Below are 12,361 nucleotides of genomic sequence, written 5' to 3' on the forward strand. Positions count from 1 at the left end.
TTTAAAGGGTTTTTAATAACGGTTTTAAAACATCCAACCTGTGTTTGAGAGTTTATTTTCCAACAATTTTGACTATTTTTTTAAATAATAAATTTACATAAATGCCATACAGTTAAAACACTCTCTCTTTTCCTTAATTAACTTTGAAGTTATAAAATTGGCTTGCATGTTTTTAGCTACTCAGTCTTGTGAAAAATGTGTCTTTACAAAGTTGTACTTTTGTTTCTTATTTAACACCTGGTTTTGGGTTTTACTTCCATTATCATTAGTCTGTGTCATGGTTATCCGATTTAGTAAGAGTAAAAGACGCTATAATTATCAAATTGGAATGCTGGACATAGTTTTGACTTCTGTGAAGAATAATAACAAGCAAATAAAATTTGAAAAGAAAGGAAAGATTGTAAATTAAGTTAAATTAAAAAAAAAAAGAGCAAACCTCCTTCCTCGTCAAACCAACTTCTTAGGGTTTAAAGACAAATCTTTTCTATTCCAATAAGATATAAGTAATACTAACCTTACAAAAAGGCATATAAAGAACCATACAAAGAGTCAAATCCAGTCCTTGAAATTCATGATTGTCTCTTTCTCTCTCTCTTTTTCCCTTCTTTCAAGGGCTGAATTTAACTCTTTGTATGCCTCTTTATAAGACTAATATTACTCATAAGATATATATACTAATGTGTTTCAAATGAATGATAGAAAGTTAAAACTACTACATGTGAAATATATTTATAACTTTTTTATACTTATATTTTTTTAATTTATTAATAGATTTTATAAGTTGAATATTCTTATATGCGATAGACTACATTACCAGAACCTCATTTTTTGAATATATATTAATCTCAGCAACAAATATTGTAATTTGTACCATAACTTGCATTGTTTTTCCAAAAATATAATTAAAATTTTGCATTGTTTTGGGGATTTATAACTTGATCTACTCAACTCTCCATCTTGCTTTTTCTCAATTTTCTGAAGCGTAAAACAATCACGAATCCAAAAGCCACAAAATTCTGACTCTTCAAACAAAACCACCGATTTTGTAATTGCCCACAAACTATCTGAAAACTAGAATTCTAATTTATAAGTGATAATACAAACTAAGTGACTCAAAATATTCTTTTTCTGTATAGAAGGAACAAATATGAGTGAACAAAAATACAACATATCCTTCACAAATAATTCTTAATCAGCAGCATCTACTAACAAATTCCATTCTAGTTAAATTACATTTTACGCTGCTCCTGTTTTCTGATATCTTTAATATGATCAAAAAAAATTAAAAGAGAAGAAAATTTTAGAGGAAAAAAAAAAAAAAGAATACCACCAAAAAGTGGAGGGAGTGTATCCATTGTCATCCATCATCCATGTTTTTAGGGTGGGCAATCTGACTCAGAGCAAACAGTTATGCCGTAACCATATCCTCTTCCCCTCTCTCGGCTGCCACGTCTGCCAGTCTCTTCCATGTCAACTCTCGCTGTTCTTCCATTTCTTTGGCCCTCAACTGTTTCTCTGTATACTGATTCTGGCACTCTTCAAACAATTCCATATCCATTTCCAAGAACATCTTCCGAACATTGACAGTCATTCCTAGAACTGCCTGATTCCAATGACTCTGGATATTCTTCTCCAATGCCTCAAATATGATAGGTAATATGACATTCCGGTTTTGGGCTATTAAGCTCACAATGTGCTCATTATTCCACAAAAAGAGGGCTCGTTCAGCAATCTGCAATGCAAATTACCTAAGCGAAACTTTAAACAAAATTATTAACTGCAAAATTCAAGAGTAAATTTTATCACCATACATCCGATCCCACACTTCTAAATGTACACGCATAGAAGCTCAAACCTCAAACCTCTCTTCCTTTCCAGAAAATACACCACCCCCTTAGGACAATGTTTATGATGAAGATAAAATTGAAAAATATGTGTAGCATTAAACCGCATATATATATTAAGGGCTGGCAAAACAATATCTGACTATATGTTCCCCAAGTACTCCTGGGCAAACTTTCATCACAGTCAACTGCAATAACATAAGTGTGATGCACATGTCCTATTCTGATTCCTTCCCCCAAACATTTTGAAAGGTAGATCCAAAAACATTATTTCAAAGTCCAAGTGTATGCACTCACATTATGCAAGACAGCATTACACAAATGATACAAGCTTCATTAAGGCAGAATTTGATTTACTATTTATCACCATTCTGACCAAGTAAAAAAAGACTCTTCAGGAGAAAATAAATTATTGGCATACTCAAACATACCTACTGAGGCCATAAAACAAACAATTCCAAACCTAGCCACTAAAATTTAAGGAACCCATCAAGAGAATATCGTCTTCATACTCTTCCAGAGCAATCATTCCAGCACTTAATGATTGAGGTATGAAAGAGGACAACAGCACTAAAGATGCACTATCATCTGAAACACAGTGTTGATGAATAATGCAAGATACCTTCCTGTTAACTGAGCTAAATGACTGAGATATAAAGGAGGCCAATAAAGTAAGAATAAAGCTAATGAACAAAGCCACAAGAATTTTCTTACGGACTTGAATAGTGGCCAATAAAGAAATAAGCACATTAAATATTTATTGGGAAGAAACAGCAATCTGTCCATCCTTCACATATAATAATCAAGAATGTATCCTCACAAATAGGAAATATTCAATGCAGAATGGAGAAGACAAGTACTAAGAGAAAAAACAGAATGAACATATGAGTTGAATATGGTATTGCTCATAGTCGGTTATCAAATGGGGGTAGCACAAAATAAATATGAAAAAAGAAAAATTCAGACCAGAATCACAAGCACCAAAGACCAGTGACTACTCCATTAGAGAATTAAGAAGGAGTAACTACTTTTAAATAGAAGATTCTAAAAAGAAAGAAAAACAAGACGCAAGGGGCAAAACTGCAACCACAATCTCCTGTATAACCCCACATGATTTGGCTTTTGGAAGGACCTAGAAGGCCTAGAATCAATTCATCCTTCTCATGGTTTAAATCTTTCTGTGAAGTGTCGAATATATTTTTATATGTAATTCTAATCCTCACACTATCAGGGCATTTAGTACCAAATTACTTGCTCCTTGATCTCTTTGCCCAAATTTATAACTAAAGCTGAAATTGTCTTGTTTACCATACAATAGCAGTCTCTATACAGTTAATATTGCAAAGTGTACAAAAGCTTGGAACCTACCAACACAAGTATTAACACATTTTGTGAATTTTCATACCATTTCCTGGATCTTATGACCTAAAATATTATCTATTGTAACAATCCACAGTGCAAAATGTACTACAGTTCATTGTTTATATCAGTTTAAATGCCTGGTGTTTTAGAAACATAAATATAACACAATAGGAGCTAGAAAATTTAGTTTATTTCTAGCTATTTTGATAAATTCTTGTCTGGGATTCGTGAACTAGGGCTTTAGGTAGAAATACCGTCTTTAAGAGAGACCGTTAAAGACAAACTGTAACTTGGCTATTTTGATAAATTCTAAACCAGGATTCATCCACTGGAGCTTTCGGTAGAAATATGATCTTTTGAAAAAGGTTGCAAGTAACTTTTGATCTTATATAGTATACGACGATTTACATGGTTGAAAGAGATAAAAATTAGTGTTCTAGAAAGCTAAATAAATTCAATATCTCAAAGTTGAGTTGCAAAGTGATTGGTTCTCACATCCAGTCTCCCAAAATTTTATGTGACTGGGAGACTTTTAATTCTGACTATTGGATCCAATGGTAAGAAGTCAATCAACAAACACAAGGCTAGGGAAACGAATTTGTCCAAGTGGCCTGTCACATCAATTAATTGTTCATTTAATGCTTCATACACTTCAAAGTTGGTTTGCGGAATGCGGGATAAAACCAATCCCATGTCTTATCCTAATTTCATAGTTTGATGACTTAGAAATACCATGGCAGTAGAGATATGATACCCACATAGACTCAGTTAACATTCTATTCACAAGGGATTTGAAATCCCAGCCCAAAAACTCTTTTCATCTTCTCAAGTTAACAAAAGATTTCACCTAATTTTTCTGTTTCTTCAATCTTTTGCAGTCCATTACCAACTTCTTTCCTCTAAGCCATAAAGTATCAAGGGAGAAACAAGAGTTCAACTCGTTTTTATTTATTTATTATTTTCTTCTAAAATAACCTTTTTTTTTTTTTTTTTTAGTTTGTTGTCTTGCTTTTTATTCTTCACATGTTTTGTTATTACATTGTTGATGTTGCCTACAAAATGGTAGCAGACTCATTGCGCCATATAGAGGAAGGAGCAAGATATCATTTATCAAAACAAAGAGACGGATTTGCATCGGTTAACCTTAGGGAATATTTAAAATGAAGCACGTTAGAATATATGTAAAAGAATGTTGTTTTGGACATCTGAAGACACACTGGGCAATCCTACGTAGTTCATCATTCTGCCCACTAAAAACATAAAGTCAGATAAAAAAACTATTTTGTCTTCTACAGTAACCTTAGTGGCAGAGAAACGTAAAACAAACCAATGGAAGTATCATATTAATGAATTCAAATGCTTTGAAAGCTATGCAAATCATGACAATACTGGCCAAGTTACTTCATCAGAGCAATGGTCTTCATAGAAGGGTAACTTGGCATTACAAATGTTCAATGCGTGGAGAGAGAATCATGAGAATTAAAATTTGTGTTTCTGCAGTTATTTAATATTGAACCTTATTGTATTTGTGCTTTTATGATGGTCTATGTTCGTTCAGATGTCTCCTTTAAAATTTGATTTCTGCTTAATTAATGGTCTAAAATCTTCTCTTTGTAAGTCTATTTGAACCTTTGATCCTTGTATATGTAATAATTTTCTTTGAATTTTTATTTGAACTTCACATCATAAAGCCGTATGTGTCAACTCCAATCATGTTCAAAAATGAATATTGGACCAGACACTGAAAGAAACAAAACAATGACTGAAAAAAGGTCTAGGCAAATGATAAGAAAAAGAAGAATAGGATGCTTTACTGATAGTATTGGGGAAAAATAGAGGCAAATGACGGACAGCTTGACTGTGAATCATATAGATAAGACAGTAAAACAAATATAGCATTGATTAGCATTTAGCAATGATACTTCCTCAAATTAGAGAGAGCTTTCCCACACATATAATCAAAATGAAGCCCCAACTCAAAAGAGGAAAAAAACAAAAAAATCAAGTTACTTTAAAATACAGAGATAAATTAATTAAAAAAAAAAAAAAAAAAGTTAAATGAGAGAAAGACCTTGTTTCTCCCCTAATACTTCACAGCTTGGACTAAGATAGCTTAAAGGAAAAAATTGAAATGGATGAACAAAGAATAAAAAAAAAAATGAAAAGACTTTTTAAGGCAGGATTCCACAGTAATTATATATCTTTTTTAATGGGATATCAAATGAGCTCATGTAGGTACTATAATCTAATGATACTTTTAAGCTTCTCATGTCTTATCCTATTTTTCAAACAAAGTAATAACTAATAAGGTAAAGGAAGCATTTATTAACAATTAAATGATTTGACAGACAACATTGACAATATAGCTACCCACCAACCTTGCTTTTTGTTGATAATAATTTTGACTTCTGACATTCAATAGTCAAAGTAAGGCTATACAAGTTACATAAATATTAGAATCTATGAGGTCAAACGTGAGAACCATAGTGTATGTGAACGTTAAAAAAACAACACTAAAATAAAAATTTAGTGACAAAAATGGCTATCAAAGGCATGTTACCCGTCCTATGCAAGCAAACTTTGAAATTTTTATTGTTTTAAATTTTAGCTTAATATCAAAATTCTCTACATAGTTTTTTCTCAAATCTCCCCCTCTATATACCATAATCAAAACAATTTCTCTGTCTCCACTACTTGCTAAGTTACCATAATCACTCATTTGTGATCTTAAGACTCTTAACGCACTCTGATAATCTGACAAACCAGAATTAAAAATCTAAAAGATCATCTTAAAGAGGATGGGACTACAAAATATGTTAGAAGAAACAAAAGCATTGTGTATATGCCGTATAGGTAGACTACAATATATCAAATAAGACCACTTCACCATAATTAGCAACTAAGGTAAAGATATGGGAAACAAAATACATAGACTGCGAACTTCTCCTAGAGATAACCAACACATTACCAAATACTATATTCAGACTGCAGATTTGAATTGATAAAAAAACGAAACCCGGCCCGTGAGTCTTCAAATCAAACCCTAAACAGCTAAAGCACCTTATGATTATCTAAAAAGTTCAACATGTGGAGACTTATAAAACCACTCTGAAACACATTATTCAAGATTTCCCAAAAAAAAAAGCTCGTTAATTCGTGAAAGCTAATAGAATTTTATTCAAAAATCAAGCTAGTCTCACTCCAAAAGAAGAATCACAATCACCTTGACCAGCAATATCAACATTAGTCTTAACGAAAAACAATGGTAAAATATTATCAAAAATTGTCATAATTTTCAGTCCAATAAGTTATTATGCAGCAAAAACTCCATATATTGCAATAAGGAATATCCAAAACAATATAAAGGTGATTCCAAAAGAAAATTATCAGAAACCCAAAATCATGACTATGCAAACAAAACCGAAGCTCTTAAAAAGTTAAGCGTTATTCCCAAACCTGAAAATGAGCGCTATTAAGGCAGCGGGAAATCTGTCTAAAAAGAGGAACCATGCAGCGCTGAAATTCAGCAGCCTGAGTAGCTTCTAGCACTTCTTCAAGTTCTCCAAGAAAGAGAACTTCCTTCTGACAATTAGTCACAGGCCAGTACTTCAACAACCCTCTAATAACTGTATCTGCCAGCTTGTAATCCTTTTCAACAAACTGAGTAATACAATAAGACAGTTGCTGATGATACATAGTAACAGGTTTTGGTTTATGTAATGGTATAAGTGCTCGAACAAGGAACAACTTATGCTCTTCTTTCATTGGCAACGCAAATCCATTAATTATACTGCCAAGAATCTCTAAAAGCTCACCAATACCACTATGCCTCTCAGTCTCATATATAAATCGATAGAATATATTATTAATTGCCTTTCTAATAAACGGACGATGAACCATAAACTTGCCATAAATCCGATGCAAAATCGTTTTCAAATACTCTCTTTCTCGTGGGTCCTCAGAATCAAACAACTCAAGCAATTTTAACACAAACGAATGATCGATATACCTCTTGGCAATCTTAGTATCTGTATCAGAAGACACAACATATCTCAAAAGCAACTCATAAACAAGCTGCAAATGAGGCCAAGAAGGTTCCAAATACGGGTCTTCATCTTCCGGATCAGCCACTTCTTGCCCTGTGTTTTCATGAGAGGCCGGAGGCAAACATCTAAACAAATTAATCGAAATCATTTTAACCATTTCCTCTTGACAAGTCTCAGTGATTTTACCAGACCCGGATTGGATAAAATCAACAAGCTCCAGTAACGTCTGTCTCTTAATCTCCTTTTCACGAACACTTTTCAAAGTATCCGAAAAATCCAATAAAAAACAACAAACTTGAAGTTTTCGCAAAAACAAATTCTGCCGTTCAGAAATTGGCACGTCACGAAAAGGCGGCAGCGCTTCAATGCTACCCATTGGTGGCGGAGTCGCCACCATCCCTGACCCACCCGAGCTCGGACTCTGTTGACCCGGGCCGACCCGAGACGCGTGATTTACTACCACATTAAGGCCCGGGTTTCGACCCCCAGGCTGATTGAATCCGTAAAGAGACGTATCGTTAGGATCCGATTTGGAGGGCTTTCGCGCTCCTTTCATGATCTTCTTCAACATTGAAAACCCTAATTTTTGAAACCACTAACACACGAATGTTCTTATATTGTGATTGGGTGGAGACTATAAACTTCGATGGATCGACGTGCATGGAATGAAAAAGCAAAACCAAAGCTACTGAATCAATTTTCTGATTCAATTGTTTAGCAGGGATAAAATTGCAGTGGATCTGAGAGACAAATTAGAGAAGAACCGTACCGGTATTTGCAGAACCATGACAGTTGATTCACTGAAATAAAAAGTCATCCGCAACAGGTCACCGGAATGCCGGCCAGCTGATCTGACGGCGATGAGTATTCCAGCGATTAATCCGATCGCAGAGATTGAAGAGAAAGATAAAACACTGGCCAGAGAAAAAGATAAATTTAGAGAAAGATTGGTAGTGAAGAAAGTGGGGGATGATTAAGAAACAAAAATTTAAAAAAAAAAAATTAAACAGGTTTCTTTATTACAGTTATTACAATCTTAATTAATTGTTTTTGCTTTTTGATTGTGTACAAATTGGCTCATCTTTACCAATCACGCTTCTTACTTGTTTTTACTTGTTTGTTTTACACGTGTCTTTTGATTGAAGATTTGGCAACATCATAAATTTAAAAAAAATAAAAATTGTTTAATAAATATTTATTCTGTATAAATCCGAAATTTAAGCATCTGAGATAAAATCCGAAATTAATTTTAATCATTTGGAACTAGATTCCAATTTGCCGAATCCTTTAAATTGATTTATTATTAAGCTTTGATCCAAAATTAATTTTAAGTTCATATGGTAAATTAAAACAAAAAAAAAAAAAAAGAATTCCCTAAATTATGAAAAAAGTTGCTTAATGTTATATTATATTAAAATAGAAAAACAAAAATTCTAATGTTTGTTTAATTAATGAATAGGACAAAGTCATTGGCAAATTGATGGAAGTCAACTATGTGCAAGTGTTTTACTTAATTAAGAGATAATGTTGTTATTTATCAATCGTTTGGGAATGTTAAGAAAAAAAAGAAATAATTGGGTGGAGTGGATAGCATTTTCAATTGCTGATGATTTGTACGTAGAGATAAGATGGATGTACCAAATTTCACATCACCAAATGGTTGTTCTACGTCACAATCATATTCCAAACTTTTTGTAACCCACAAAATTATCACTTCATTTTAGAGGTCAACATTTCATAAAATTATGTTTACAAATAATCATAAGTTATAAAAGGTTAGCTCACAACCTCTACCTGACAGTTTTTGTTTCTTACTGATTTTGAAAAATTTATTGACAAAAAACTGGTAATAGTTACTTAAGAGTTGTAAGAGTGAGACTAATTGTTAGTATAGCATTGCCAGTAAATTAAAGGTCTTTGAATGAGTTATAAACCAAACATTTCATGGTGGGTTGTTTTCCAGCAACTGTGCATACCCTGTCACCCATGGCACCAATGTGCGGCTAAACAACCAAGATAACTTCCCTTGGCTGAAAACAAGCCAAGCAATCCAAAAGAAAAAAAAAAAATCTTTATCAGAATTTATGAAATAAACCAATATATTTTTCAGAATTAAAAATGGATCAACCATGGATTTGATACTTATTTGTGTTTGTTAATAGTAGGGGGTGCATTTATTTTAGTATTTGAGATTATATTTTTTATATTTTTAGAGTTAAGTGGGAATAACGAGGTAGGATTTAAAAATTAATAAAAACATCCCCTAGGTTTGATAATTTACTAAACATCCCTATAATAAAAACATTAAAAATTATAAAAACACCCACATTTACCCATTAAATACCGGTAGCCGACCACCACTGCCGGAGGGTGGTCGGAGTCGCCGTATCAACTCACGACCGGTTGAATCTGGCCAGTCGTGCGTCGAGATGGCCTTTTCAGCCAGATCTACCATAGATCTGGCCAGAAAAGACCAGATCTGACCGTGTTTGTTCGTCAATGATGGCCAAATATATGGTCGTCATTAATAGTCAACGACGGCCATATCTTGGCCGTCGTTGAAGACTAACTACGGCCAAAGATCTGGCCCTTTTCGATCAGATCCATCATGGATCTAGTCGGTAAATGATAGATTGGTGTACTACCGGTTAGATCCAGCTGATAGTGCGCCATTATACCAGATTCTAGCTACTTGTTGGCGATAGTGACTGAAATTTGACAAATGTGGGTGGATGGAGGTGTTTTTGTTAATTTTTAAATTTTTTTAGGGAGTGTTTAGTTAAATTAATAAACTTAAGAGGTTTAAAAATTGAATAAAATATAATAGTATTTTTAGAATATAAAAATAAATGTATTTTGAAAATAGTATTAATAGGAAGGGGAAAAATATTACACCAAACAGTAATTTTTGGGAAGATTGCAGTGACGATCATTTTTTGGGATAGGGAAAAAATTAATTTTTGGGAAGATTGCAGTGAGGATATGGTGGGTTCCATAATTCAAGTGGATTAAGTAGTTGGTTGATAAAACATTTACTAAATTAGGAGACATTTCCGTCTTTAGAAGAAGCCAGAGCAATGTTCAGTGCTTTTAGACTTTAAAGTAATGATTCTATATCTTGGGGCACTCAATTAAATTAATTTTATTCTAAGGTTTAATTTTAAACAAAAATTAAGAATCTAAATCTTGTTATGATGGTAACACGAGGAAAGTTATTTGATTAATGAACAATATTTAAAGTCAAAGATAGAGACATTAAATTTTAATTTTGAGAAGAGAATTGAAGGTGCAATAAATAAATAAATAAAATATCTAAGAAGAAGATAAGATGATGTTGACTTATGGAGAATGCTTTTATGAAAATGTGTTTGGGTTTAATAGGTTTGGATAATGTTAAATTATCCACTTGAAGTAATTAAATGGTTAAATACAATAATATAAATTAAAATATGGTTGCTAAATAAGTTTATATTTATTTATTATAATTAATTATTTTCACAACAAAACAATTGGTAATAAGACAAGAAATTTGATGAATCAAAATAATCTTTGTTATAAAAAAAAAAAAAAAAAAAAATGGTTGTATGAAGTCATAATTCTTATATTGGTTTTGTTTAATTTCTCCAAAATTCCAAAATGCCTTTGATTGAGGAAACAGTAAGGATAAATTATGGATACGAGACTTTTGAGTGGCTAAGCATAATTGCTAGTGTTGAAATTAAAGGGCTAAATAAAGATGATATAAAACTACCCCACTTATGGATTAATGATGTTTAAGGTCAATTTTATAGGTTTCATTAGAATTATTCTTACTTAGGTGTATGCTGGAAAAGCTGAAACCCGAACTGATCCAATTAATCAAACTGAACCGAACCAAAAAAACCAGTTTTTGGGTTTGGGTACTAGTTCAACACTTTTGGATAACCGATTATCTAAATCGGGCCGATTTTTCAAATGAAATGAAATGTGCAAAATTGAAATATCAAATAGACAAATATGAAACTATGAAGAGAGAAAATCTTAAATCCATATAAATATAATTCTAGATTTTGCAATTTGCACAGCCACAAAGCCACTCCCACTTGGCCACTCATCCATTCGTCGTTTGACAGTGGACTAAATTTGGTTTCACCAATCACGTTAGTCTAGCTTCGACAATCGTGTCACTCTCGACTCTTACTTCGATAATCGTGTCACTCTCTACTCTCGCTCCGACATTCGTCCGTCACCGATCACATGACTTAGTGTCTCAGTCCATCAATTGTGCTCCTTCGTCCTTCTCTTTAATCGCGCTCTTCAGTCCTCTGTCTATCACTCGTTAAGGTCAGAAGTTAGTTTTGCCGACTATCTTAGTGCCTTAGGCTAATTGCCAATTTATATCTTCTAATTTATGGTATATTGTATTGAAAATGGTAATTGGCCAATTAGGAATTTATATCTTCTAATTTTTGGTATGGGTTCATTGTGTTTGATTCTAATTAAGTTTGATTCTAATCATATATTTTCTGTTGTGCTATGTCGTTTTGCCATGAACTCAAGAAGATATGCACATAGGTTCTTTTACTAATCAACTGAAAAGATGGAGGTCTGTGTTCATGGGGCTAAATGCTTGTAGATTTTGCTTCATTACTAAGACATGAAAGGTCTCACTCGGTGTACATTTAAAGAATTTTATAAGATGATATTCATATACCCACCAATAATTCACAAGGACTTTAATAAGCAATGGGATAAAAAGAGTAAAAATTAATGATGTAGAACCCTAATATGGCAAATGCTCCTAGAGGAGGAGGAGGAGTAAAAAAATTAATAATAGAGTAATTAAAACCTCCAACTACCGAAATGCTATGAACAATAAATAATAATAATGATAAGCAATAAATGAACAACAAGTTATAAATGAGTTGAGAGAAGAGAAATGCTAAGAGATATATAGTAGTTCGGAGTTTTGGTCACAAGCCTCCTACATCCATTCATTTCTTCAAGGCAACCTCCTTGAAGTTCCATTAGAATCGGATTTCGCCAATACAATAGTTTTCACAGGACTTCTCCTCTACAATAGTTTGACAATATTTTGTCTCTAGTTTTACAAGATTTTGCCCACAAATA

The 12,361-nt window shown here is 32.9% G+C and overlaps 1 protein-coding gene across 1 annotated transcript; it reads right to left on the reverse strand.

Annotated features, from left to right (window-relative positions):
* Nucleotides 1-1,182: 1,182 nt before the first annotated feature.
* On the reverse strand, nucleotides 1,183-8,251 carry LOC116137274 (serine/threonine protein phosphatase 2A 57 kDa regulatory subunit B' beta isoform-like). Its single transcript, XM_031422957.1, has 2 exons — nucleotides 6,663-8,251; nucleotides 1,183-1,732 (listed from the first exon to the last, which is right to left on the reverse strand). Exons 1-2 carry the CDS (start codon nucleotides 7,821-7,823, stop codon nucleotides 1,409-1,411), a joined length of 1,485 nt encoding a protein of 494 aa, XP_031278817.1. The 5' UTR covers nucleotides 7,824-8,251; the 3' UTR covers nucleotides 1,183-1,408.
* Nucleotides 8,252-12,361: the final 4,110 nt, after the last annotated feature.

The sequence above is a fragment of the Pistacia vera genome, unplaced genomic scaffold (assembly GCF_008641045.1).
Source record: "Pistacia vera cultivar Batoury unplaced genomic scaffold, PisVer_v2 Contig322, whole genome shotgun sequence".
NCBI lineage: Eukaryota > Viridiplantae > Streptophyta > Magnoliopsida > Sapindales > Anacardiaceae > Pistacia > Pistacia vera.